Consider the following 25,438-nt stretch of genomic DNA (forward strand, 5'->3'; position numbering starts at 1 on the left):
GCTTGGGTCTAGGAATTTAAATTAAAAAAAAAAAAATCAACAATTGTGTAGTTCATTATTTTTGAGAAGAAAGTCTTTGGGTGGTCCACCGTCCTGCCTTATAGAGTCTTCTGAAATGTTGGATATGCGCTTGTGCTTACACAAAGTTGTAAATTAAAAAAAAAAATTATAAAATTTTGTTGATTTTGGGGCAGATTGTGAAGCCCTGTGTGTACTGGTGCATCAGCCAACTCCAGGCTGTGTCCTTCAGGCAATAAATGGGTTCCTGATGCCGCAGAGGTGGGCCTGGGTCTGGGAATTTAAAATTTTTGGATTGCAGGTGCTACAAAAAAAGATGGACACACCCTAATCCGTTCAGTGGAGCGCGCCTGCAGCCCCGGACATCTGAGGGCATAACACACCTGTTATTGCTCAATCTCAGGAGAAGGGGGGTTCATCATTGGGAGAAGAGAGTTGCAGGTTGCCCTTGAGTCAGCAAGGCGGTAGCATGGTTGGTAGTCAGCGTGGTATGGCAGTAGTGGAAATTCTGGAGCCAAACGTGGCTCGCGGCAGCTTACCTTTCCGGGAGTTAGCGGGTTACCAGCACCGGTCGATGAAAGATAGAGACACGCTAATCCATTCAGTGGAGCGCGCCTGCGGCCCCGGAAATCAGAGGGCATAACACACCTGGTATTGCTCGATCTCGCAATTGATCGTGCAAAGGTAGGGGGTTATTAAAGCCTCTTGGGTACTGCTGAGGCCTACTCTTGACTGCTCCTGGTGCAATGTATTGGATAATTAAACACTCTTGGGTAGTGTTTTTTTTATTTACTGATAATTTTATCAGTAATAAAATTGAATTTTCCAGAATGCTAAGCGTTACACAACGAAACGTTTGTTGCGTGTGATTTTTTCAAGAAAAAAAAAAATACGGACAGGGATTAACTCTGCTTCATCATTTTGGGCGAAAAAAGTCCTTTAGTGATCTGATCTTTTGGAGACAGATGCGCTTACACACATATTGAATTAGTTTTTGTAAAAAAATTTCAAACATTGTGTGGTTTATTATTTTTGAGAAGAATGTCTTTGGGTGGTCCCCCGTCCTGCATTATAGAGTCTTGTGAACTGTTGTATATGCGCTTGTTCTTACAAAAAGGTATTTCTTTAAAAAATGTTGTTGTTTTTTGGAGGGGATTGTGAAGCCCGGGTGGATACTCGTGCATCAGCCAACTCCAGGCTGTGTCCTTCAGGCAATATATGGGTTCCTGATGCCGCAGAGGTGGGGCCTGGGTCTGGAGATTTCACATTTTTGGATAGCGGGTGCTACCTATGAGAAATCTTTGTCAAAAATGTCATATATTGTGTTGTTTTTTTGGGGGGGATTGTGAAGCCCTGGTGTGTAGTGTACTAGTGCATCAGCCAACTCCACGCTGTGCCATTCAGCCACTAAATGGTCTCCTCTTGCTGTCAACATGTCCATGCTATGTCATTCAGTCATTATATGGTCTCCTGACACTGATACCACCACCAGGCTCTGTCATTGTGCTGCTGTGCGGCAGTGATTCTAAGAGCGATGCCGGTAATCTGCATGCTATTCTTAATAACAGTATTATTTCACTACCCCAGCACACTCCATATGCGTTTTAGGACACAGCAAAGTGTTCTATACCCCTATAGAGGCTGTATGTAGGCTAGAAATAGCCTTTTTTAATATTGATTCGCCGCAAATAAATTTGGATCGAAACAAACTTTTTGGGAAAATTCGGCGAATCGGCCGAATCGAATTTTTGAAAAGTTCGCTCATCTCTAGTAAATAGTATAGCTCCCCCACATTAGGTTGGCAGTATAGTTCCCCACATTAGGTGCAGTACACAGTAGTCCCCCACATTAGGTGCAGTATAGCTCCCAACATAAGGTGCAGTATAGTTCCCCCACATGAGGTGCAGTATAGTTCCCCACATTAGGTGCAGCATACAGTAGTCCCCCAGATTAGGTGCAGTGTAGTTCCCCCACATTAGGTGCACTATAGTCCCCCACATTAGGTGCAGTATAGTCCCCCACATTTGGTGCAGTATAGTTCACCACATTGGGTGCAGTATAGTTCCCCACATTAGGTGCAGTTCCCCACATTAGGTGCAGTATACAGTAGTCCCCCCACATTAGGTGCAGTATACAGTAGTCCCCCCACATTAGGTGCAGTATGCAGTAGTTCCCTCACATTAGGTGCGGTATACAGTAGTTCCCCCTCATTAGGTGCAGTATACAGTAATTCCCCCACATTGGGTGCAGTATACAGTAGTTCACCCACATTAGGTGCAGTATACAGTAGTTCCCCCACATTAGGTGCAGTATACAATAGTTCCCCCACATTAGATGCAGTATACAGTAGTTCCCCCACATTAGGTGCAGTATACAGTAGTTCCCCCACATTAGGTGCAGTATACAGTAGTTCCCCCACATTAGGTGCAGTATACAGTAGTCCCGCCACATTAGGTGCAGTATAAAGTAGTTCCCCACATTAGGTCCAGTATACAGTAGTTCCCCACATTAGGTGCAGTATAGTTCCCCACATTAGGTGCAGTATAGTCCCCCACATTAGGTGCAGTTTAGTCCCCCACATTAGGTGCAGTATAGTTCCCCACATTAGGTGCAGTATAGTTCCCCATATTAGGTGCAGTATAGTTCCCCACATTAGGTGCAGTATACAGTAGTCCCCCCAATTTAGGCGCAGTTTTCAGTAGTCCCCCAACATTAGGTGCAGTATACAGTAGTTCCCCCACATTAGGGGCAGTATAAAGTAGTTCCCCCACATTAGGTGCAGTATACAGTAGTTCCCCCACATTAGGTGCAGTATACAGTAGTTCCCCCACATTAGGAGCAGTATACAGTAGTTCCCCCCACATTAGGAGCAGTATACAGTAGTTCCCCCACATTAGGAGCAGTATACAGTAGTTCCCCCACATTAGGTGCAGTATACAGTAGTCCCCCCACTTTAGGTGCAGTATACAGTAGTCCCCCACATTAGGTGCAGTATACAGTAGTTCCCCACATTAGGTGCAGTATACATACAGTAGTCCCCCACATTAGGTGCAGTATACAGTAGTTCCCCCCACATTAGGTGCAGTATAAAGTAGTTCCCCACATTAGGTCCAGTATAAAGTAGTTCCCCACATTAGGTGCAGTATAAAGTAGTTCCCCACATTAGATGCTGTATACAGTAGTCCCCCATAGTAGGTGCAGTATACAGTAGTTCCCCCACATTAGGTGCAGTATACAGTTGTCCCCCCACATTAGGTGCAGTATACAATAGTTCCCCACATTAGGTGCATTATAAAGTAGTCCCCCCCCCCCACATTAGGTGCAGCATGAAGTTGTTCCCCACATTAGGTGCAGTATGAAGTAGTTCCCCACATTAGATGCAGTATAAAGTAGTTCCCCACATTAGGTGCAGTATAAAGTAGTTCCCCACATTAGGTGCAGTATAAAGTAGTTCCCCACATTAGGTGCAGTATAAAGTAGTTCCCCACATTAGGTGCAGTATGTTCCCCTACAGACATATAGCCTTCAGCCATATACAGTGTATGGCTGGAGGCTGTATACCTGTTTACTGCCCCACTTCAGTGTTCCGACCACCGCTCCGGGGTCACGATCTACTGCTAGAGCGGTGGTCGGAACACTGAAGATGACTGCAGGTCACTTACCATACCCATATAATGTCTGAATGGCACAGCCTGGAGTTGACAGCAGCATGAGGAAACCATTGAAATTTATGATTTTTAAACTTAAATTGAAGATTTTGAAATTGATATTACGGATTTTGTTATTGAAATTTCACTACTTTGCCTGACATATATGCTTGACTTCTCTTAAAAGAGTATTTGTCTAGAACAGCAGCAGGTGTGTACTATTGGCTATCCTTTCACAGTATATAGACCCTTGACAGATTAACAGGTACAAAATAGTACACTACTTAGATGTAGGTATGCGGTATGCTCTAATGAGGGCAGAAAAATATGTTACAGTACGCTTAAAAATACTTATTTTTACCTATATCCCAGATGACAAAATTCCTTTATAATCAGAAATTGTCAGAGTACCACCTGACATTCAAAATAATAAAATGATACATGCGTTTTCTGAAGAAAAGGATCCTTCATTAGATGACAATATGAGTATTGTGTGTTCCAGTGACATTAGCTCATCGGAGGAACAGGAAAACATGATACAACTTAATTCTGCAACTGAAGAACCACAACAAAGAATGAATGACTTAAAGCCTACTGGAACTGAGGAACTTAAAAATTGTAAATCTACCACCTGGGATAGTCAGTCAATTCCAACAGCTGGTGGTCAGTATCGACAGTTCCCTGTTTCTGCTAGTCCTTGGCAATATTCCTTTTATCACTGGTCTGGTATCAACATGGCAATAATGCTGGGAGAGTAACTCAAGGAAAGCCACAGGTTTCCTACTATACACAGTCAATATATGGAGACCACATAGTGGCTGAATGACACACCCTGGAGGTGGCTGAAGCATGAGGAGACCATATAGTGTCTGAATGGCACAGCCTGGAGTTGGCGGCAGATGAGGAGGCAATAGGGCCTCACAATCTCTATGAATATTTTTTAAGAATTTTGAAATTTCTATTGAAGATGTATGGTACCTAGTACTACCATAAACATATATAGGCAATATCCTAGGCCCAGTGGCATCCCTAAACCATGTAGTTGCTTAATGACACAGACAGGAGCAGGCAGCAGCATGAGTACAAAAGAGGGTTTCATAACCCCTAAGATTGAAAGATCAATGTTGAAATCTCTATTAAGCATGTATGTAAGCTAGTGCTGACATCCAAAAATGTAAGGCCCAAGCCCAGCAGCATCAGTGAGCCAAGTAGTTCCTGAAACACACAGTCAGGAGCAGGCATCAGCAGTACACAAGAGGGTTTCATAACCCCTAAGATTGAAAGATCAATGTTGAAATCTCAATTATGCATGTATGTAAGCTAGTGCTGACATCCAAAAATGTAAGGCCCAAGCCCAGCAGCATCAATAAGCACAGTAGTTCCTGAAACACATAGCCTGGAGCAGGCATCAGCATGAGTTTACAAGAGGGCTTCACAACCCCTAACATTAAAAGGTTAATGTTGAAATCTGTATAGAAGATGTATGTTAGCAAGTGCTAACATCAAAAAATTTTAGGCACAGGCCCAGCAGCATCACTAAACCATATAGTTGCTGAAACACAGCCTGGATCAGGCAGCAGCAGAAGTACACAAGAGGGCTTAGCCCCTTAAGGACCGGGGGTTTTTCCGTTTTTGCATTTTCGTTTTTTGCTCCTTGCCTTTAAAAAATCATAACTCTTTCAATTTTGCACCTAAAAATCCATACGATGGCTTACTTTTTGCGCCACCAATTCTACTTTGTAATGACGTCAGTCATTTTGCCCAAAAATCTACGGTGAAATGGAAAAAATAATAATTGTGCGACAAAATTGAAAAAAAAACACGCAGTTTTGTAACTTTTGGGGGCTTCCGTTTCTACGTAGTACATTTTTCGGTAAAAATTACACCTTATCTTTATTCTGTAGGTCCATACGATTAAAATGATACCCTACTTATATAGGTTTGATTTTGTCGGACTTCTGGAAAAAATCATAACTACATGCAGGAAAATTAATACGTTTAAAATTGTCATCTTCTGACCCCTATAACTTTTTTATTTTTCCGTGTATGGGGCGGTATGAGGGCTCATTTTTTGCGCCGTCATCTGAAGTTTTTAACGGTACCATTTGCATTGATAGGACTTATAAATGATATAAAAAGTGACCAAAAATGCACTATTTTGGAATTTGGAATTTTTTTGCGTGCACGCCATTGACCGAGCGGTTTAAATAATGATATATTTTTATAATTCAGACATTTCTGCACGCGATGATACCATATATGTTTATTTTTATTTTTATTTACACTGTGTTTTTTTTTTATTGGAAAAGGGGGGTGATTCAAACTTTTAATAGGGGAAGAGTTAAATGATCTTTATTCACTTTTTTTTCACTTTTTTTTTGCAGTGTTATAGGTCCCATAGGGACCTATAACACTGCACACACTGATCTTCATCATTGATCACTGGTTTCTCATAAGAAACCAGTGATCAACGATTCTGCCGCATGACTGCTCATGCCTGGATCTCAGGCACTGAGCAGTCATTCGGCGATCGGACAGCGAGGAGGCAGGTAGGGGCCCTCCCGCTGTCCTGTCAGCTGTTCGGGATGCCGCGATTAGCCGCAGCTATCCCGAACAGCCCCACTGAGCTAGCCGGCAACTTTCACTTTCACTTTTAGCCGCGCGGCTCAGCTCTGAGCGCGCGGCTAAAGGGTTAATAGCGCGCGGCGCCGTGATCGGCGCTGCACGCTATTAGAGGCGGGTCCCGGCTTCACTATGACGCCGGGCCCGCCGTGATATGACGCGGGGTTACTGTGTAACCCCGCGTTATATCAGGAGAGCAGGACCAAGGACGTACCGGTACGTCCTTGGTCCTTAAGGGGTTAATAACCCCTAACATTAAATAGTGAATATTGAAATCTGTTTAGAAGATGTATGTTAGTTAGTGCTAACATCCTAAAAAATTTAGGCACAGGCCCAGCAGCATCAGTAAGCCAAGTAGTTCCTGAAACACACAGCTTGGATCAGGCAGCAGGATGCGTAAATAAGGGGGCTTCACAACTTCTAACATTAAAATATCAATGTTGAAATGTTGAAATCTCTATTGATAATGTATGTTTGCTAGTGCTACCATAAAAAAATTGTAGGTAATATCCAAGACAGTCCCAGCAGCATCAGAAAACAATATGTCCTGAGAGAGGAGGGAGTTCCCTACAGGTGGGGTTTTCCAGTGAAACTATTGGTTCCCAGAAATGGAGCTACACTCTCCTTTTCCACACCTAGAGAGGCTCTACACATGGTGGGCAAGTGGTTCCCTGACAGAATTAAATCCTCCATGCAGACGGATCCACCTAAATCCAGACCAGCACCTATCCATCAGGAATGGTCAAGAGTACAACGGAAGTCTCCTGAGTCTTCTCACGGACGAGACAGACGCTCCCACTCGAGATCTCGCTCCCCTACCTGAGGAGTAATTGTCATCCTTCCCTCTTATGTTCTTCCTCCCCCCTAACTGCCTTCCCTCTCCTTCTGTGATTTAACTTTTTCGTTTATATACAGGTGACAGACAAGCTCATAGAGACCTTGTGGAACTGTTTACCGTCAAGCCCTCATGACGAACTCCACTGCAGAACTATGTCAAAGACTATTCTTTGGTTGAGGTATCTTGTTGTTTATAGGGTTAACGTTACCAGTTATTGACATCAGGGCGGAATGTCTGCTAGATAATATTGATGCGTGTTCTAACTTTGAAATTGTATTTCCATGCAATACATTTTTTCTCCCACGCCATCCTCTTGGCCGTGTTATACCATGAGGTACTGGCTGGTTCTTACAGAACCAAAAGTTCAAAGTTTACGTTCGCGCAAGTTCTTATTCATTATTCTACTAAGGGTCTAGGCTTATTATGGAGCTCCATTTATAGACACGGGTATATGGGATGTATCTGGTTTGCTTATATGTTTCATTTCAAATGGGGTATGACTGAGAGTCTTACAACAGGTCTTAATTATGGTGTTTAATATCACTACATTCAATGTGAGGGGGCTTAATAGTCCCTTTAAAAGGAGCTTATTCTGGAGGGAGTGTAAAAGGGTGGGATGCGATATTATTTGTGCCCAAGAAACCCACCTGCTAACAACTGACACCTTTAGACTTAAGCATAGAAACTTTCCCAATATATTCTTCACCCCTAACGTTAATAAGAAAAAAGGTGTATTGATAGCGGTGAAAAATTCAGTAGCCTTTAAGATGGTGGATGTTGTATATGATGCCTATAGCAGATATATTATATTAAATTGCGATATTAATAACCGTAAATACACTATAGCCTCTATATACGCTCCAAATAAAAAACAAGGCACTTTCTTGAATCACGTCCTTAACAGAATTGCCCAAAATAAATATGGAGCGCTAATACTGACGGGTGATTTTAATAAAGTACTATCCCCACGAATAGATAAAAATCCCCCTAATATTTCAGATAGAAATACGGACGTCTCCAATATTTTATTTAAAGCTGACCTCTTTGACTCTTGGAGAACTCTCAATGCTGAGGAGAGAGACTACACATTCTTCTCCCATACTCATCGTGTGTATTCACGTATAGATATGATAATAGTGGATAAATGGCTTCTCCAGCAGTCAAAAACTTCCTCAATAGGAATTATCAGCTGGTCAGACCATGCACCAGTTACAACTAGTCTATTTGAAGAATATAATACCCCTCCAGTTTTTCAGTGGAGAATTAACAATTCCCTGCTTTCCGATGCTCACACCAGCGCCACCATAGATCAAAAAATACAAGACTACTTCCAATTAAATTCCGTGACAGACACTAATGTTTTTACCCATTGGTGTGCTCACAAGGCGGTGCTAAGAGGGGAATGTATTAAATTAGCGTCCCACCAAAAAAAGTTACGATCCCAAAAAATACAATCCCTTATATCTCAAATTAAAATTTTGGAAAATAATCATAAAAGAACTCCCACAAATAATTTGTTAACAGAATTAAAAAAATTACGATTCCAATTGTATCAAGCCCTACATTACAAGTTTGACTTTTTTCTTAAAAAGACAAATACCCAATTTTACGGACACGGAAATAAAGCAGGCAAGATGCTGGCCAATAAATTCAGGTCTATAACGAACAAATCAAAAATTTCACATATCTTTAATAGTAAAGGAGAAAAAATATTGAATCCCAAATTAATTGCAAATGTTATGGCAGAGTACTATGAAAGATTGTACAATCTAAAATCGGACCCTGACATTATTCAACCCCAAGTCTCATTGATTGATCGCTTTTTATCGAATCTAAACCTCCCCTATATAAACTCAGATGATTCTGAGGCTCTCAATAGCCCCATCACTGAGACTGAGCTGAACTCGGTCATATCCTCTCTAAAGTTGAATAAATCCCCAGGACCTGACGGGTTCACAGGGGAATACTATAAGAAATATCAAAGTACTCTTGGTAAATATCTCCTCCCTTTATTCAATTCTATTTTTCAGTCTGGTTATATCCCACCCGAAATGCTACGAGCGACAATTATCACGATTCCCAAGCCAGGTAAAACCCCTGATAGACCAGAGAATTTTCGGCCGATTTCACTTCTCAACATTGATTTAAAAATATATTCAAAAATCCTTGCGAACAGAATTAATAATATTCTCCCTTCCCTGATCAAAAATGACCAGGTGGGTTTTGTCCAACAAAGACAAACAGTAGACGGAACTAGACGGTTCATTAATTTAATTCACCATGTAGAATCCTGTCGAATACCTTCATTACTACTGACTTTAGATGCTGAGAAGGCCTTTGACAGAATTCATTGGGGTTACCTGGGGCGCACACTGTCAAAATTTGGGTTCTCCGACAAAATTAGGACCGCGATCATGGCGCTATACAGTTTCCCTTCAGCTTCTGTTTTTACCTCAGGTTTCATGTCTAATAATTTTGATATCACTAATGGGACCAGACAGGGTTGCCCCCTTTCTCCCCTTATTTTTGCCCTGGCGATGGAACCCCTAGCGGAAAGTATTAGACTTAACCCGACAATAGCTGGCATAAAAATTGGTGATAGAGAACACCGTGTTGGCCTGTTCGCGGATGACATTCTGATAATTTGTAGAGACCCTGAGGTTTCCATCCCTAGAATTATAGAAGAACTAGACAATTTTGGTAAGCTTTCTTATTATAAAATTAACCCCTCCAAATCCCATATTTTGAATATGGGCTTGACCAACAAAGTTGTTTCCAGACTGAAAGGCCTATATCCTTTTTCCTGGGCGGAGAATTGTATTCCTTATCTGGGTATTAAATTAACCTTTCCTACTAAAAAATTATATGACCTTAATTATATTCCACTTTATACAGATCTAAAGAGAATTACTTCCCAGATGCCCAATTTGAAGGTGTCCTGGCTGGGTAAGGTTTCGGCCATCAAAATGATGGTTTTGCCTAAAATTCTCTATACCTTCAGAAATGTGCCGATTACTTTGCCCTACCGATACATTCAATCTCTGCAGGCACTACTTATGAAATACATTTGGAAAGGAAGGAAGTCCAGAATTAAAACATCTTACCTGTACCCATCCCTTAAAAATGGAGGAATTAGCTGTCCATCTATAGCGTCTTACTATAAAGCAGTTATTATGGACCAATTAAAGTCTCTGTGGCTTCTAGACACATCAAAGTTGTGGGTGGAGATTGAACATTTTGTATTGAATCGTACCCCTATAGCCCACACATTAATTGCTACACATTTATTTCATTCTAAACCCTTCTCTGAGCATCCCATGATTGCTGCCATTCATTCTGTTTGGTCTGCCTATGTCATACCACGTCGTCTTTATCATACCGCACACCTGGAAGCCCCAATAGGAGTATTAGAAGCCCTTATACCCCACCTCACATTAGAAGCATGGATACATAAGGGAATACACAAAATAGGAGATGTATGGGATGGAGAGAAATGTGTATCCTTTGACGATTTGCACCACTCATTCAATATTTCTCACAAAGATTTCTATAAATTTCTCCAAGTCAGACACGCCATGGAGACTGTACGGGTACCTCTCTCCACTGTTAACTCAGAATTACATAACTGGTTTTCTCAAGAGGGTTACCATAGAGGAGGCATATCTTGGTGTTATAATTTCTTAGTCAATAAACATGGTGTAATAGAAGATATGAACAAAATTAGATGGGAACAAGATTTAAATGTGTCATTCTCGGATGACCAATGGAGTAGAGCCCACTCAGTTGTACCCAAACTTTCTAGGTGCGTGGCCCACTTGGAGACATCCAAAAAACTGTTATATAGATGGTATTTAGTCCCTGACAGACTAGCCAGATTTACTTCTTCTTCGGAGAAGTGTTGGAGGTGCAAGGAGAGAGGTACCTTCTATCACGTATGGTGGCAATGTCCCAAAATAAGTGTGATGTGGAAACGTATAGGTAGATTAATGTCTAGCATTTGCGGCTTCCCTGTCATACTGAATCCAGCTCTAGCTCTACTTAATGTGGATATAGACCAATATTCTTCTTTCCATAAGTCTATAATTATTCATGTACTAATTGTCACTAGATTTCTCATAGTTAAGTATTGGACTTCACCCCATATTCCATCCATTAAAGAGATCGTTTCTAAAGTTAATCTTAATGGTTGGCACGAATATAAGGTGGCTTCGGCTTGTGACAGGGAGGCTGAATTTCTTACTAGATGGGATGTTTGGTTACAGGGCCCACATAATACGATACAGATATAACGGATAATTGAGGTACTCTGTGAGATCCTGGTATACTTGGGTTTGTACTTATACAGTAAACTAAGACCCGGAAAAAAAAAAAGGAAAGGTAAAGAAGAAAAAAAAAAGGAAAAAATAAGACAAAAGTATTTTATGGATATTTTACCTATTTGATGGATAGAACTTGTGTAATGTGTTAGTTATCTTATGTTGTTATTTATTTACACTTTCAGAGAGGTGTCTCACCTCCTTATATGTTCTAAGTGTATTGTGTTTTACTTTTTGTATATGAAAATCTTTTCAATAAAAAAGTATTGTTATAAAAAAAAAAAAAAAACAATATATTGTCTGAATGACACAGCCTGGAGGTGAAGAAAGCATAAGGAGAGCATTTAGTATCTGAATGGAACATACTGGAGGTGGCCAAAGCATGAGGAGACCATATAGTGGCTGAATGGCACAGCCTGGAGTTGGCAAAAGCATAAGGAGACAAAATAGTGGCTGAATGAAACAGTCTGGCAGCAGCAGCATCAGGAGTCCTGAAAGTGACCCGGTGCGGTGGGTGGCAATACCAGTATCCAGTGATGAAGGTGGCTGGAATGTTTGTAAATGGGGAGCAGTGCCTTAAATCTGTTTGGCACTATCCATATTTGTGAAGTGTTGGTGTAGCACCATGGTCAATCTACTCTGATGCATCTGGCATTGGTGGGTGGAAATCCTGGCTGATCCATGCCTGATTCATCTTCGCAAAGGTCAGTCTCTCCACATTTTTCGTGGACAGACGAGTTCTCCTTGGGGTGACTATGGCCCCCGCCGCACTAAACACCCGCTCTGATGCCACACTACTGGCTGGGCAGGACAGCTTTTCCAGGATAAACTCTGCTAGTTGCAGTCATAAATCAAGTTTCTAAAAACAGCAAAGGAAAAGAGAGGGCGCTACCTAGCGCATTACCACTAAAAACCAGGGTGAACAGAGGTAATTACAATGCTCACCCAGATTGTTGCACTCGCCAAGTGTAACAATGGAAAAAAACTTGTGTGTAAGTATGCCGGCAGCCGGTCCACCTTCAGATAGATGCACAAAGAACACAAGGAGCCTCCAAAGAGGTGGCGGACATCAGGAGGCGCTGGACACACTCGGAGGGTAGAAACAACTTTAATCACCCATCATGCAACGCGTTTCACAGATTATCTGCTTCATCAGGCATGAAGCAGATGATGAAGCAGATAATCTGTGAAACGCGTTGCATGATGGGTGATTAAAGTTGTTTCTACCCTCCGAGTGTGTCCAGCGCCTCCTGATGTCCGCCACCTCTTTGGAGGCTCCTTGTGTTCTTTATAAATCAAGTTTCGCTGCCCAGAAGTCCTGCGGATCTTCAATGTTTGTTGGTATGGCCATGTCAAGGTGTGCCACCACCTGCTGGTTCAGGTCCTGCTCCATGTCTACCTGTTGCTGATGAGTTGCTTCACTATGCAGGTGAAGAAAGGTACTCATCAGCGACTGTAGACTCAGGCTGCTGTTGATGGAGCTGGTACTGCTCCTCCCACCCCTCCCCTCCCCAGCAGCCATGGCAGTGGAAGGTGAGCGCAGAGTGCCTTCCGAGCAAGACCTGCGAGTGGATGGACGATGACGCCGAAAGGCATCGGCCAACTAACTACGTAGGATCTCTCTGTAGTAGGTCCGTTTGTCCTCCCTCTCAGTGGGTGTATAAAAGGCCCCCCTTTTCTGACGGTAGCGAGGGTCCAATAAGGAGGAGAGTCAGAAGTCATCCCGCTGCCAAATGTTGACAATTCGGCGGTAACTACGCAAGCAACTGAGCATGCATCGTGTTATTTGTGCAAGTGACTTGGAGGGACTCCCTGCTTCCATCTCCACTGCATACTTCCACGGTGTGTCTGGGTCCTCTGTCTCGCCTTCCTCATAACTCTCTAGCTTCTCTAGTTGATCATGCTCCTCTTCTCCTGTCAGATGACTAGAAGCACTGCCCATCTCATGAAATCTAAACTGTGCTCCACTGTGCCCCTCATCCTCCTCCAGTTCAGCCTCCACAGGGCTCATGTGGCTGAGAGATGTAGGCGCAACGTCTCCAGTGCCCTGACCAGCCATCCTTTCCAACACATGTTGTAGGCAATGAAGCAGTGGAATGGCGTCTTTCATCGCGTAATCATGGCGACTTACTAATAATGTGGCTTCCTCAAAGGGCCTGAGCAAACGGCAGGTGTCACGTATGAGCTGCCACTGGTTCGCATTGAAGTTACACAGGGAAGAACCCCTCTGCGCTTGGATCATCAAGAAATCAGTGATGGCTTTTCTCTGTTCGTACAGTCGGTCCAACATATGGAGGCCGGAATTCCAACGTTTGCAACGTCACAAATCAGACTATGTTGTTGGATACCGTTCTGACGCTGCAGCTCAAGGAGGGTGTGCTTTGCGGTGTACTGAAGTGCATGCAAAGTTTCTTTCCCATTGTTAGGATGTTTTGCAAATGGAGGGAACACTTCAGGAACTGCTTCACAACCAGATTGAACACATGTGCCATGCAGGGCACATGGCTCAGCCTTCTCAGTCGCAGCGCATGCAAGATGTTCTTCCCGTTGTCAGTCACCATGGTTCCCATTTCCAGTTTTTGTGGAGAAAACCCTGCTCCGATTTCTTTATGAATGACTTTTAGCAGTTCCTCCCCTGTGTGACTCTTTTCGCCAAAGCAAACCTTGTGACGAACAGCCTGACACCGCTGTGCCCTGCACACATGGTATGCTGAAGGGCCACTAAGACTTGTCTGGGCAGTGGTGGCTGAGGACACGGTGGAGGATGAGGAGGCGGAGTCGCACACTGTCACAGGACCAACAGGCTGAGAGCGTGGAGAAGGAAGCTGCGTGACCTGTCCAAGTTGGGTTTGTGGCTGTGCAGGAACCACATTCACCCAGTGAGCCGTAAAGGACATGTATTGTCCCTGACCGAAGTTACAGATCCAGACGTAGGTGCTGCAGTGCACTTTGGTACACACTGACATGCTCAAGGACTGGACCACCTTCTCTTACACAAACGAACTTCTGCCGTTATATCTTGCATTTGGCTATGTGAATCTCCTCCGGATGTATGATGACAAACTGCCACACCGCCGAGTAGCTGATTTTCTCAACAACAGTCTACATTAATTGACTGATACTGCTGCTGTCTCCAGGAACCCCTGTTCCACTACCTCCCGGGAAGGTAGGCAGCCGCGAAGCAGGTGGTCTCCCCTGGGCACGTTTGGCTCCAGAATTTCCACTTCTGCCCCCCATGCTGATTGACAACCATGCCACAGCCTTGCTGGCTCAGCTGCTGCCTCATGGGCAACCTGCAACTCTCTTCTCCTGATGATGTTGATGCAGCCCCTTCTCCACCCGGCTCCCAATTGCCATCGGCTTCATCATCATCAACAAGTGTCTGCACGTCACTGATGTCCTCCTCAGGTTCCTCAACAGTGTCTGCTTCAGGACCATGAACGCTGGCAACATCGCCTCCCACATCACTCTTCTCATCACTACTTGCCCGCCTTGCGGAGGAAGTGGAGGATGTCTCCTCCACTTCATGGCTGGGTAGTAGTTGGTGACTGTCCTCTATTAGATCGCCCTCAGTGAATAGTGGAGCTGAACCCACAGCATAAGATACTTCTGTAGGGGAGGGAACAGCATAGGACAGAGGCAATGGGAGGACAGGGACTGCTCCCGGGCCATGCCAACTGAGGGTTGTGTCTGAGGAACCCACCAACTGTTGACTGAGGGTGTCAGATGTCACTTGCGATTAAGTGTATGACCATGTTAACCAATCGACGACCGCAGATGGGTTGCTGGTCAAGACACGACCGCTAGCTGATAACGGGAGCTCAAGCCTCTCACTGTGGCTCCTGCTGCCACTCTCCCCTAGTCTTCTGTGACCTCTGTCTGAAGGATTTAAGCCTCTGCCACTCCTCTGTGCCCGTCCTGGCACTTCTCTGCCTGACATACTTAGTACGTATATGAGGGGAGTACAATACGCTTCACTACGCAAAATTTGTTTAGAACAGCAGCAGGTGTGCACTTTTGGCTGGCCTTTCACAGTATCTAGGCCCTTGACAGATTAACAGGTACAAAACAGTACGCTGCTTAAATGTAGGTATGTGGTATGCACTGATGTGGGCAGAAAAATGCGCTACTGTACACTTTAAAAAGTATCTGAGTACAACACCAGCCAGTGATTACTTTTGTCTGTCCTTTCACAGTATGTAGGCCCTTGACAGATTAACAGGTACAAAATAGTACACTACTAAGATGTACTTATGCGGTATGCACTTATGAGGGCAGAAAAATGTACTACAGTACCCTTAAAGAAAACATATTTTTGTAAAACACCAGCAGTACACAACAGTGCTGCAGCCAAAAAAGCTGTGTACTAAACACAAAATTGCACTCTGTCAAAGACTATTAGGAATGGACTGCTGTGTATTATACCGTCTACAGACTAGTATAACCAGCAGATGATTTTTGGTGGAACAAAGACACTGAATTGCGCTGAAAAATTATTCCTGCCTCCTCTGCTAAGGTTTATGAAGTTGTGGCTGCTTGTTGAAATGTATGAAACAACACACAGCTATCTGCCCCTCTCTGTAATACTATGCCAAAGAAAGTGCCTGGGAGGTTAATGCCTGCAGCTGCAGTAAAAATCCTTTTCAGTGAAAAAAACACTGCTCTCTGTCCACCAGAACGCTGATGTGACTAGGATTTGAAACGCTGCTGGAATGAGCTTTTCTATGACACACACACAGACACATCGATGTCCGTCCTATCTGTATGCAGTGTAATGAATTATATGACGAGCCACAAAATGGCTGCCGAATATATAGGGCTGTGACATCACAGGGGTGACTGGCTTCTGATAGGCTGCATCATGCATGTGAATCAGGGTCATCCCATCTACTTCCCTTCCCGCCTTGCCTTCTCAGCATTCCTTGGCCCATGTACTGACATGTGGATCCGCAATTTTAGATGCCCTAGAGCCTGCACTGCAGTAAATGGAGTTTAATTAAGTGATTTGCGCAATAGAATTGCGGCGATATTCACATTCGTTGCAAATGAAATATTTCCTGAAATTCGTAACCAATTCAGGTTTGTCAGCTTCGATTCGCTCATCTCTAATCTCTACCCTCAGTCCCTCCAGCCCGATTTGAAAAGGTCAAAAGAGATGCTGAAGTGGCCACCGCTATCGAGGAATTGAGGGCCCTGAAGCTGCAGAGACATGGGCCGAAGCAGCTTCCATTTGAAGAAAGACAGCAGAAGCAGGACACGAAGCAGCTAGTGACACTATACATCCGCCAACTGGAGCATCTCCAAGAGGGCATGCCACTCCTCGAGCGCCGACGTGCTACAGTAATTAAATTTGACCGTGTCCGGGGAATTGGCACCATCATGGACTGTCACCATGGAGGCATTCTACTAGTCAACAGGAGAGCTGTACAGAGAGACTATCTCCCTCCAGAAAAGCATTCCCTAAAGTACGGGGAGATTGAGTACACCCGAAAAGCATGCGAGGGGAATGGGTAACCGCTGTCACCAGACCAGTAAATCTTACTCAACTCCCTATTTCCCCTCTGAAGATTGGGACTCAGATCCCTTTGGTCTCCTCCCTCCAAGTGCTAAAGGAACAGTCGTCCAGGAAGAGTATCCTGATCCACCAGCAATGGATCCCAAGTACCAAAGACCTTCAAGTCATCTTTCCAGGACAGATGTGCCCAGGCCTACTCCTAGGAGCGAAGAGGTTTAGCCTGACCACTGGGCATCAACTGTCAAGGTGGTTTGGCCTAACCAATGGGTAGCAAGGAAAGTGCCTGGGCCTACTCCTGCCGTGGCAAAGGTTGCCAGAAGAACAGGCACCAACCAGTAATCCCTCTATAGCGCAAGCCGCTGCAGTGCAGGTGATGGTTACTGTTAGTCCCACCATCACAAATTCCAGCCTGTCCCATGTGTTCTGGGACACCCATATTGACCCCATGCAAAGGGCCCAGTCTCGGAACCCTAGGTTCACTTCACAGCCTAGGACCCTACCTGGTAGGCGAGACTGGGAAAGAAAATTGCCAGAAAGAAGGTTGTTTAAGTAACTTGTGTATAGTAAAATACCAGACTTGGTCACAAGACTGACTGTCGTGCAGTAGCACACTTTGTTGTTACAGGTTCCTGTAACGGTTCAAGATTTGTGCCTGACAAGACTTTGTCAAGAAAAGTTCTCCTGTTTGCAACCAACCCTCGTAAGTCATGTGCCCTGCTTCGGCCGAGAGACTCCTTGAGATAGGAGATCCTAACTGATCTGAACGAAGCAAATTAACTCCTTGTGTACATGGACTACTGAGCAGTACATGGACTCTTGAATAGAGATCTAAAGTAACATATTTTGGGTTCAGTAAAAATAGTCGTGGAGGTACACTGAGTTGTCGTGGTTCTAATGTGATGGTCCTATGTTGTGTTATTAATGTCAAATGTCAGATGAAATGTATAAAATTATGGTACACTAAAAGTCAGTGTGTACGGTCATTTATGATGTCTGGTTGTCTCTTTACAGGGGTTTATCCTGATACGGTCGGGAGGAGAACATATTACCCCTTCACCAGCATTTTGTACATGTAAAATAATATGTGTAGTACACTACAGTACACATAGTTGTGTACACCATTAAAGTACACATAGTTCAGTATACCTAAGTCAAGTATACCTCACTCATATAAAGTAGAGCTGTATCACTCCCATTACACAGTCTACTAACAGTTATATGTCAAATGTGTATAATGTCATATGTTCTTGTGTTTGTGCCCAGGATACTTTCCTGGCCAGAAAGTACTACTGAAACTAACCTAAAGCACGTAGTCAGTAAAAGGTAACGTGAATGTCATATGTCTGGAGTAACCAGTAATAATAATGTTCTGGGGAGATGTGTTTTCTGCCAAGGGACCCCATTAGCCAAGGCATTGGGCAGAGAGCCTCCGGCAACCCAATCTGCCAATGTGTAATTCATAGTCATAAGTCTAGTCATGTATACAATGCCTAGTATATAGCCTAGTCATGAACAGTATATCACATGCATAGTCAAAAAGGTCATGTTATGTTTAGTAAATAGTTATTCAAGTCAGTAAATGCATAGTCCAGTTATGTGCATAGTCAAAGGTCCTTACAAGTCAAGTAAATGTACATGTACAAGTTGTATATCATCAATCCTGTTAAACCACAAAACAGATCGTGTATGGACAATTCATACAAAGACTCTAATGTTATTCGTTATTTCACCAGCCTGAAATGGACGTTTGTATACTAAATGCCTAAGGACTGCATAAGGCCCTGCGGCCACTTCGTGTCTCAACGCTGACAGAGCCTACGTCGAGGATGACTTATGTTAAGTAAGGGGGTTTGTGATGTCCCAGTACAGAACATGGTCCTGTACTACCCTTAGGCCCTGCCAGGTTGAGTGACCTGGGGGCTCCCCTGCAAGGTCTCCCCCGTTGGTTTTATTAAGGTGTGTGTGTCACTTTAATGCCTCAACAGGATCCCTATGTATAGGTCTCAAGGACCTGTGTAAGTCTGTCACATGTTATGTTATGCAGTCACATGATTTGTTGTCACATGTTCTCCCACAGAGCACCTGCCTAACCTATGACCACTGGGCTTTTTTTTTCTGGCAGTGTTCACACTTACATATAATATATATATTTTTTTTTCTGTGATTCTCCGTTGTATATTTTGATATGTATGTTAATCTGTGATTATATTCTGGTGAATTATATTCATTTATCATTTACACTCCAGGTTTTTTTGTCACTGGCCAAAATTTTCCATATTTTGCATATGGTTTTAAATTTGTGATGTCATAGACACATGACCAATTGTAATTCTAATTTAAACTCTCTGTGTATGTGTATTTGTTACGCCATGGCTATTGGCTATTATCCCTGTGTATATCCATGTGATCCGCAATAAAGAGTTCCTGTTTAATCCTACTTACTGCACTGGACATATCTTCTTGTCGTGCTGCTCTATTGGGCCTGGAGGCACTGCCGGCCAGTCCGTGCACAGGTGATTCAATTCAGCAGTGGAGTACTGTCGGCATCTTTCCTTCCCAATTGCAGATTCAGTCTTCCCAGCCTGGTGCAAGTCTACAATTTTGTTTCTGTGTCCTTCGACAGCTCTTTGGTCTTGGCCATAGTGGAGTTTGGAGTGTTACTGAGGTTGTGGACAGGTGTCTTTTATACTGATAACAAGTTCAAACAGGTGCCATTAATACAGGTAACGAGTGGAGGACAGAGGAGACTCTTAAAAAAGAAGTTAAAGGTCTGTGAGATCCAGAAATCTTGCTTGTTTGTAGGTGACCAAATACTTATTTTCCACCATAGTTTGCAAATACATTCTTTAAAAATCAGTCAATGTGATTTTATGGATTTTTTTCTCATTATGTCTTTCATAGTTGAGGTATACCTATGATGAAAATTACAGGCCTCTCTCATCTTTTTAAGTGGTAGAATTTGCACTGACTAAATACTTTTGTGCCCCACTGTATATTTATGCAAATTCATTACATGGGTTATATGTGTAAATCATCATTTAGTCAGAATCTTAAAAATGTATCTTAAAAATTTATCTGGAAGACACATTCAAAAACATATTTTATTTAGACTAGACAGTCTAAAACTGTACACGAACTCTGAGGTGGTATAGTTAAGGACTAAAATTTAAGTCCCTTTAAAACAAAACAACAACAAAAACAGCACATATGGTGCAAACAAGTTAAAAAAATGTTGAAAATGTTTTCCCACTTTTGCCATTGAAAAAGGGAGTCCTCCCCGAAACACATCTGGATATTAGCTATCACCCAACAATCCACTTTGCCTTTTTTAATTCTTGACAAGGATTGATTCTCCATTCTCAAGCGCTCGAGTCCCCTGGTCAGCGGACCACCATTCACTGAGTAACTGTCAAAGCACGAGGAAGTGGCCAAAGCGAGTGATCTGCATATCCCCGCTCCCGCGATCCCACATCCCCGCTGCTGTCAACTCATCCATCCATGGCCGGACGCAGCTCCGAGCCACCTACCACCATAGACCTACATGCCAGGATATCCACAAACACCTAAGACTGCAGGTATTTCTACCAGGCCGGGTGCGCTATGAGCACCAGCACCCGTGCAAATCTGCACAACGCTCTATTTCATCGTATTCATTCTTTATGCATTAGACTGCTACAAACCACAAATGTATTTACAGCGCTGCTACTATTTTTACTCTCTTTTTATTATACATAATTTTACAAGTGATTCTAACTTTTTCCTTGTCAAAGACTGGTACCATCATTTTAAAACCATTTTTTAAGTTACATTATGCTATACTGCTTTTAACCTATATATGAATTTATCTCTGTAACAAGGGCCCTGCTCAGAGACTGGATTTTATTACCGACTATATTGCCAATATATTTGAATAAAGCACATTATATTTAGATACCAGCCACATCTCCCATCTCTTTTTTTTCCCCACACACATACTAGCACAAAATACTAACTGTGACTAGAGGTCTGAATTTTTCAATTTTATTACTATTTTGAAAATGTGTTTTGTACCAATTTTTCAACCAATCTGGTGCAATTTACATAAAAAAGGGACTAGTTCAGTTTTTCCCTACTGTCTTCCTTCATAAATGGCCCTAGTACTTTTCTATATAGATAATATTAAAAATGTTACTTTGTATGTGAAACTTACTTGAGGCAAAATGATGGAGTACAGATCGCCAGCTGTTGCCAGCTCCTGTGCAAACGAAAAATATCTATTGGTTTCAAAGGCGATTGCAAAAGTTTTAATTATATTAGGGTGTGATGCCAGACACAGTGACACACAATATTCCATTAGGAAATTCTCCTTCTTTGTTGATCTTTTCTTCATTAGTTTTAGAGCCATAGCATTACCTGGAAATTGAGAAACAGATTTTAAAAAGTTACAGTGACTAATTTTAACAGAATATGCAATGTGGCATTAAATATGACTTATGATACTTTTACACCTTTGTCATGTAAAATTAACCCCTTAAATGGGTACTCCGGTGGAAAACTTTTATTTTTTAAATCAACTGGTGCAAGAAAGTTAAAAAGATTTGTAAATTACTTCTATTAAAAAATCTTTATCCTTCCAGTATTTATTAGCTGCTGAATACTACAGAGGAAATTCTTTTCTTTTTGGAACACAGAGCTCTCTGCTGAATCACGAGCACAGTGTTCTCTGCTGACATCTCTGTCCATTTTAAGAACTGTCCAGAGTAGGAGAAAATCCCCATAGCAAACATATGCTGCTCTGGACAGTTCCTAAAATGCAGTACAAATTTCCTCCAAAAGGCAGAGATCATGAAGGCGCTGGAGATCAGGTAAAATGCAACTTTTCTTTATTCCCACAAGTTCCGCTTCATCAGGCATGAATGTTCCAGCTTCCTATGCCTGATGAAGCGGAACTTCCGCGAAACGCGTTGCATTGTGGGAATAAAGAAAAGTTGCATTTTACCTGATCTCCAGCACCTTCATGATCTCTGCCTTTTTGGAGGAAATTTGTACTGTATCTGTGGTTATGTGAAGCGGAGTGGCTGCTGAGATTCTGTTACAACACACGCTCTTCCATGGTTGTACTTGGATGGAGTACAACCATACTTGGTAAGTGCTAATTTACATTAAGCTTTACCACATTATACCTGGGTATCACACAAGGGAGCGCATCCTTTAGTCTCTTTTTCTCTAGTTCCTAAAATGGACAGAGATGTCAGCAGAGAGCACTGTGGTCATGATGTCAGCAGAGAGCACTGTGTTCCAAAAATAAAATAATTTACTCTGTAGTATTCAGCAGCTAATAAGTACTGGAAGGATTAAGAAGTAATTTACAAATGTGTTTAACTTTCTGGCACCCGTTGATTTAAAAAAAAAAATAAAATTCCACCCGAGTAACCCTTTAAGGATGAAGCCCATTTTGACCTTAAAGGGGTACTCCGCTGCTCAGCGTTTGGAACAAACGTTAAGCAGTGGAGTACCCCTTTAAGGACCAGGCCAATTTTCATTTTTGCACTTTCGTTTTTTCCTCCTCCCCTTCTGAAAATCATAACTCTTTCAATTTTGCACCTACAGACCCATATGGGGCTTGTTTTTTGTGTTACTAATTGTACTTTGTAATGACATCAATCATTTATTAACAAAATCTACATCAAAACAAAAAATATGCAGTATATATTTGTGGGATGAAATTGAAAAAAACAAACTTTTGGGGCTTCCGTTTCTACACAGTGTAATTTTTGGTAAAAATGACACCTTATCTTAATTCTGTAGGTCCATATGGTCACAAGGATACCCAATTCATGTAGTTTTTATTTTATTTTACTACTTTAAAAATGTTTAATTACATGCACCAAAATTAGTTTAAAATGGTCATCTTCTGACCCCCCATAACTTTTTATTTTTCCGCATACTGGGCTATATGAGGGCTAATTTTTTTGAACTGAGATCTGTAGTTTTGATCAGTACCATTATTGTTTTGATGGGACTTTTTGATCGCTTTTAATTGTTTTTTTAGGGTATACAAAGTGATCAAAAATGCACAGTTTTGGACTTTTTTTTACGTGTACACTATCGACCGTGCGGTTTAACTAACCTTATATTTTTAATAGTTCGGACATTTACTCACACGGCAGTACCAAATATGATTGTTTATTTTTTATTACATTATTTTATTTTAAAAAAATGGGAAAAGGGGTTGGGGGTGAGTACAACTTTTATTATGAAAGTGGTTAATTCACATCAACTTTTTTTTTACACTTTTTTAGTCCCCATAGGGGGCTATACCATGCAATCTGAAGATTGCATACACTGTTCAATGCTATGCCATAGCATAGCAATGACCAGTGTTATCTGTGCTCTGCTGCTCCAGCCTGTATGGCTGGCTGGGAGCAGCAGAGGACTCATGGCGAGGAGGCAGGTAAAGGCCCTTCCGCTGTCCACTATTGCTGCGGATGTCCTGATCAGCATTCCTGAGCTTCTGGCACCATTAACCCTGCACTTTAGAGCCGCTATCAACTTTAATCTCGCCGTCTAAAGGGTTAATGCCAGGCATTGGCCCGATCAACGCTGCCCGGCATTAACTGTAGGTCCTGGCTGCTCATAGCAACCGGAACCCACCGGGTTTGAAGTGTTCTCCGCTCATGAGAATGGTTTAAACCCCGGAAACAGGACCAGGGCGTACAGGTACGCCCTCGGTCATTAAATACTAGGATGCAAGGGCATACCTGTACGCCCTTTGTCCTGGACAGGTTAAAACCTACATACATGTTTACATACACATATCGTAAAATCACCATAACTGGAGAGGTGTAAAATAGAATTTTAACTTAACCCCATAACAAAACATATTTTGAAAATAGAACCTGGCACATCAGGATGTCACTTCATACACAAAGCCACCTTTATGCACATTTATGCAATTTTGCGACAAATTGAAAATGCTTGTTTGTAATTTTTTTGTAAATGTTTTGCTAATTTCATTTTTGTGGATAAAAGTGTCATCTAAACAAACAAAGTGTTCAGCACAACCCTAAACGAAATGATTAAGATATGCAGATTTTATATATGCCACTCATGTCTATGTTTACATACACACATTCTCATAAAATCCCCATAACTGAAGAGACCAAAAATCTGAAATTGAAACATTTTGTAAAAAGTAACAGCTAAATCTGGCTAGTGACACATTAATATTTATAAAACTCCCCGTCAATTCCCAGTCACAATATTTTTATATTACTAACCTATAGTTTTATAACACTTTATCTGACCCTATCAAAATTTGAATTATGACGCCTGATTTACTATTGTGAACCTGACCTGATTTTATGGTGTTGTGTAACAAAATGTGGACAGTGTGCCACAATTTAGCACGTTGCCCCACAAATCCTGTCTGAGACAAAGTAAACCTATAATCCCAAGAAGGGTGTGTGCTCAATCAGAGAAGGGGCATGGTTTACCGAAAAAATGGACATGTTCTCACAATTCAACCTATTTACTAATAAATTCCCCCAAAATCATGTAAAAAACCCAGAGAAGATCTGCAATCTTCAGGTTGCAAACACTGAACAATGCTGTTCTATAGAATAACATTGATCAGTGTTATCAGTGCTCCAATGCTACAGCCTGCCATGGACGGCTGCAGCATAGGAGCATCGATTGGACTGCAGAGAAACAGATAAGAGACTTCCCTCCATCCTTACAGCTGATCGGGACACTGCGATTTCGCTACCCAGCTACCCTGGATACGCCCTCACACCCTGGGCCTTAAGGACCCAGGGCGTATCCATACGCCCTGGCGTTTTCCGGTCCCTGCCGCGTGCCGGGCAGAGATCAGAAGCGGATGCCTGTTGAAATGCTTCAGCAGGCATCCAGGGCAAACGCCGAGGGGGGGCCATGTCTGCCCCCCATGCTGCAAATCGCGAGGGAAGTCGCCCCTGCGATCTGCGGCGATACCGGTCTGATCGGGTCTCTGTGACCCGACCGCCCGGTAATCTTGCATGATCCCGGTTGTCACAGACAGCCAGGACCATGCTAAAGTATGGTCGGTTAGCTAACCGACCAATCGCAGGGGGGGTGTTACTTCCTCCCACCCTGCCCGGCCCCTGGAAGTCCGGAGAGGATGGGAGGAAGACCGGAAGACGCGGTGGGGGACGGGGGACTGCTGGGGCCTGGCCCCGGTACTTACCTCGTCCCTGAAGACCCCGATCCCGGCGATGAAGATGGCGGCGGCGACAGGTGAGTTCCTCTTCAGCCACGGTCGGGCCCTTTACAGCAATGCACGTCGCCGTAAAGCGACATGCATTGATGTAATGGGACCCTGTATACTACAACTCCCAGCATGCCCAGACAGCCCTTGGCGTCTGGGCATGCTGGGAGTTGCAGTTTTGCAACATGATTTTGGGGGAATTTATTAGTAAATAGGTTGAATTGTGAGAACATGTCCATTTTTTCGGTAAGCCATGCC

General features: G+C 42.8%; 1 protein-coding gene across 1 annotated transcript in view; it reads right to left on the reverse strand.

Moving 5' to 3' along the window:
* The window catches only part of LOC130293202 (serine/threonine-protein kinase SBK1-like), a 115,141-nt gene that overhangs the window by 5,316 nt on the left and 84,387 nt on the right, over nucleotides 1-25,438 (reverse strand). Inside the window, exon 3 of the mRNA XM_056541704.1 lies at nucleotides 21,146-21,348. Within this exon, the coding sequence (XP_056397679.1) occupies nucleotides 21,146-21,348 (203 nt within the window). The remainder of the gene's footprint in view (nucleotides 1-21,145; nucleotides 21,349-25,438) is intronic.

Source organism: Hyla sarda, chromosome 10 (genome assembly GCF_029499605.1).
Source record: "Hyla sarda isolate aHylSar1 chromosome 10, aHylSar1.hap1, whole genome shotgun sequence".
Taxonomy (NCBI): Eukaryota; Metazoa; Chordata; class Amphibia; order Anura; family Hylidae; genus Hyla; species Hyla sarda.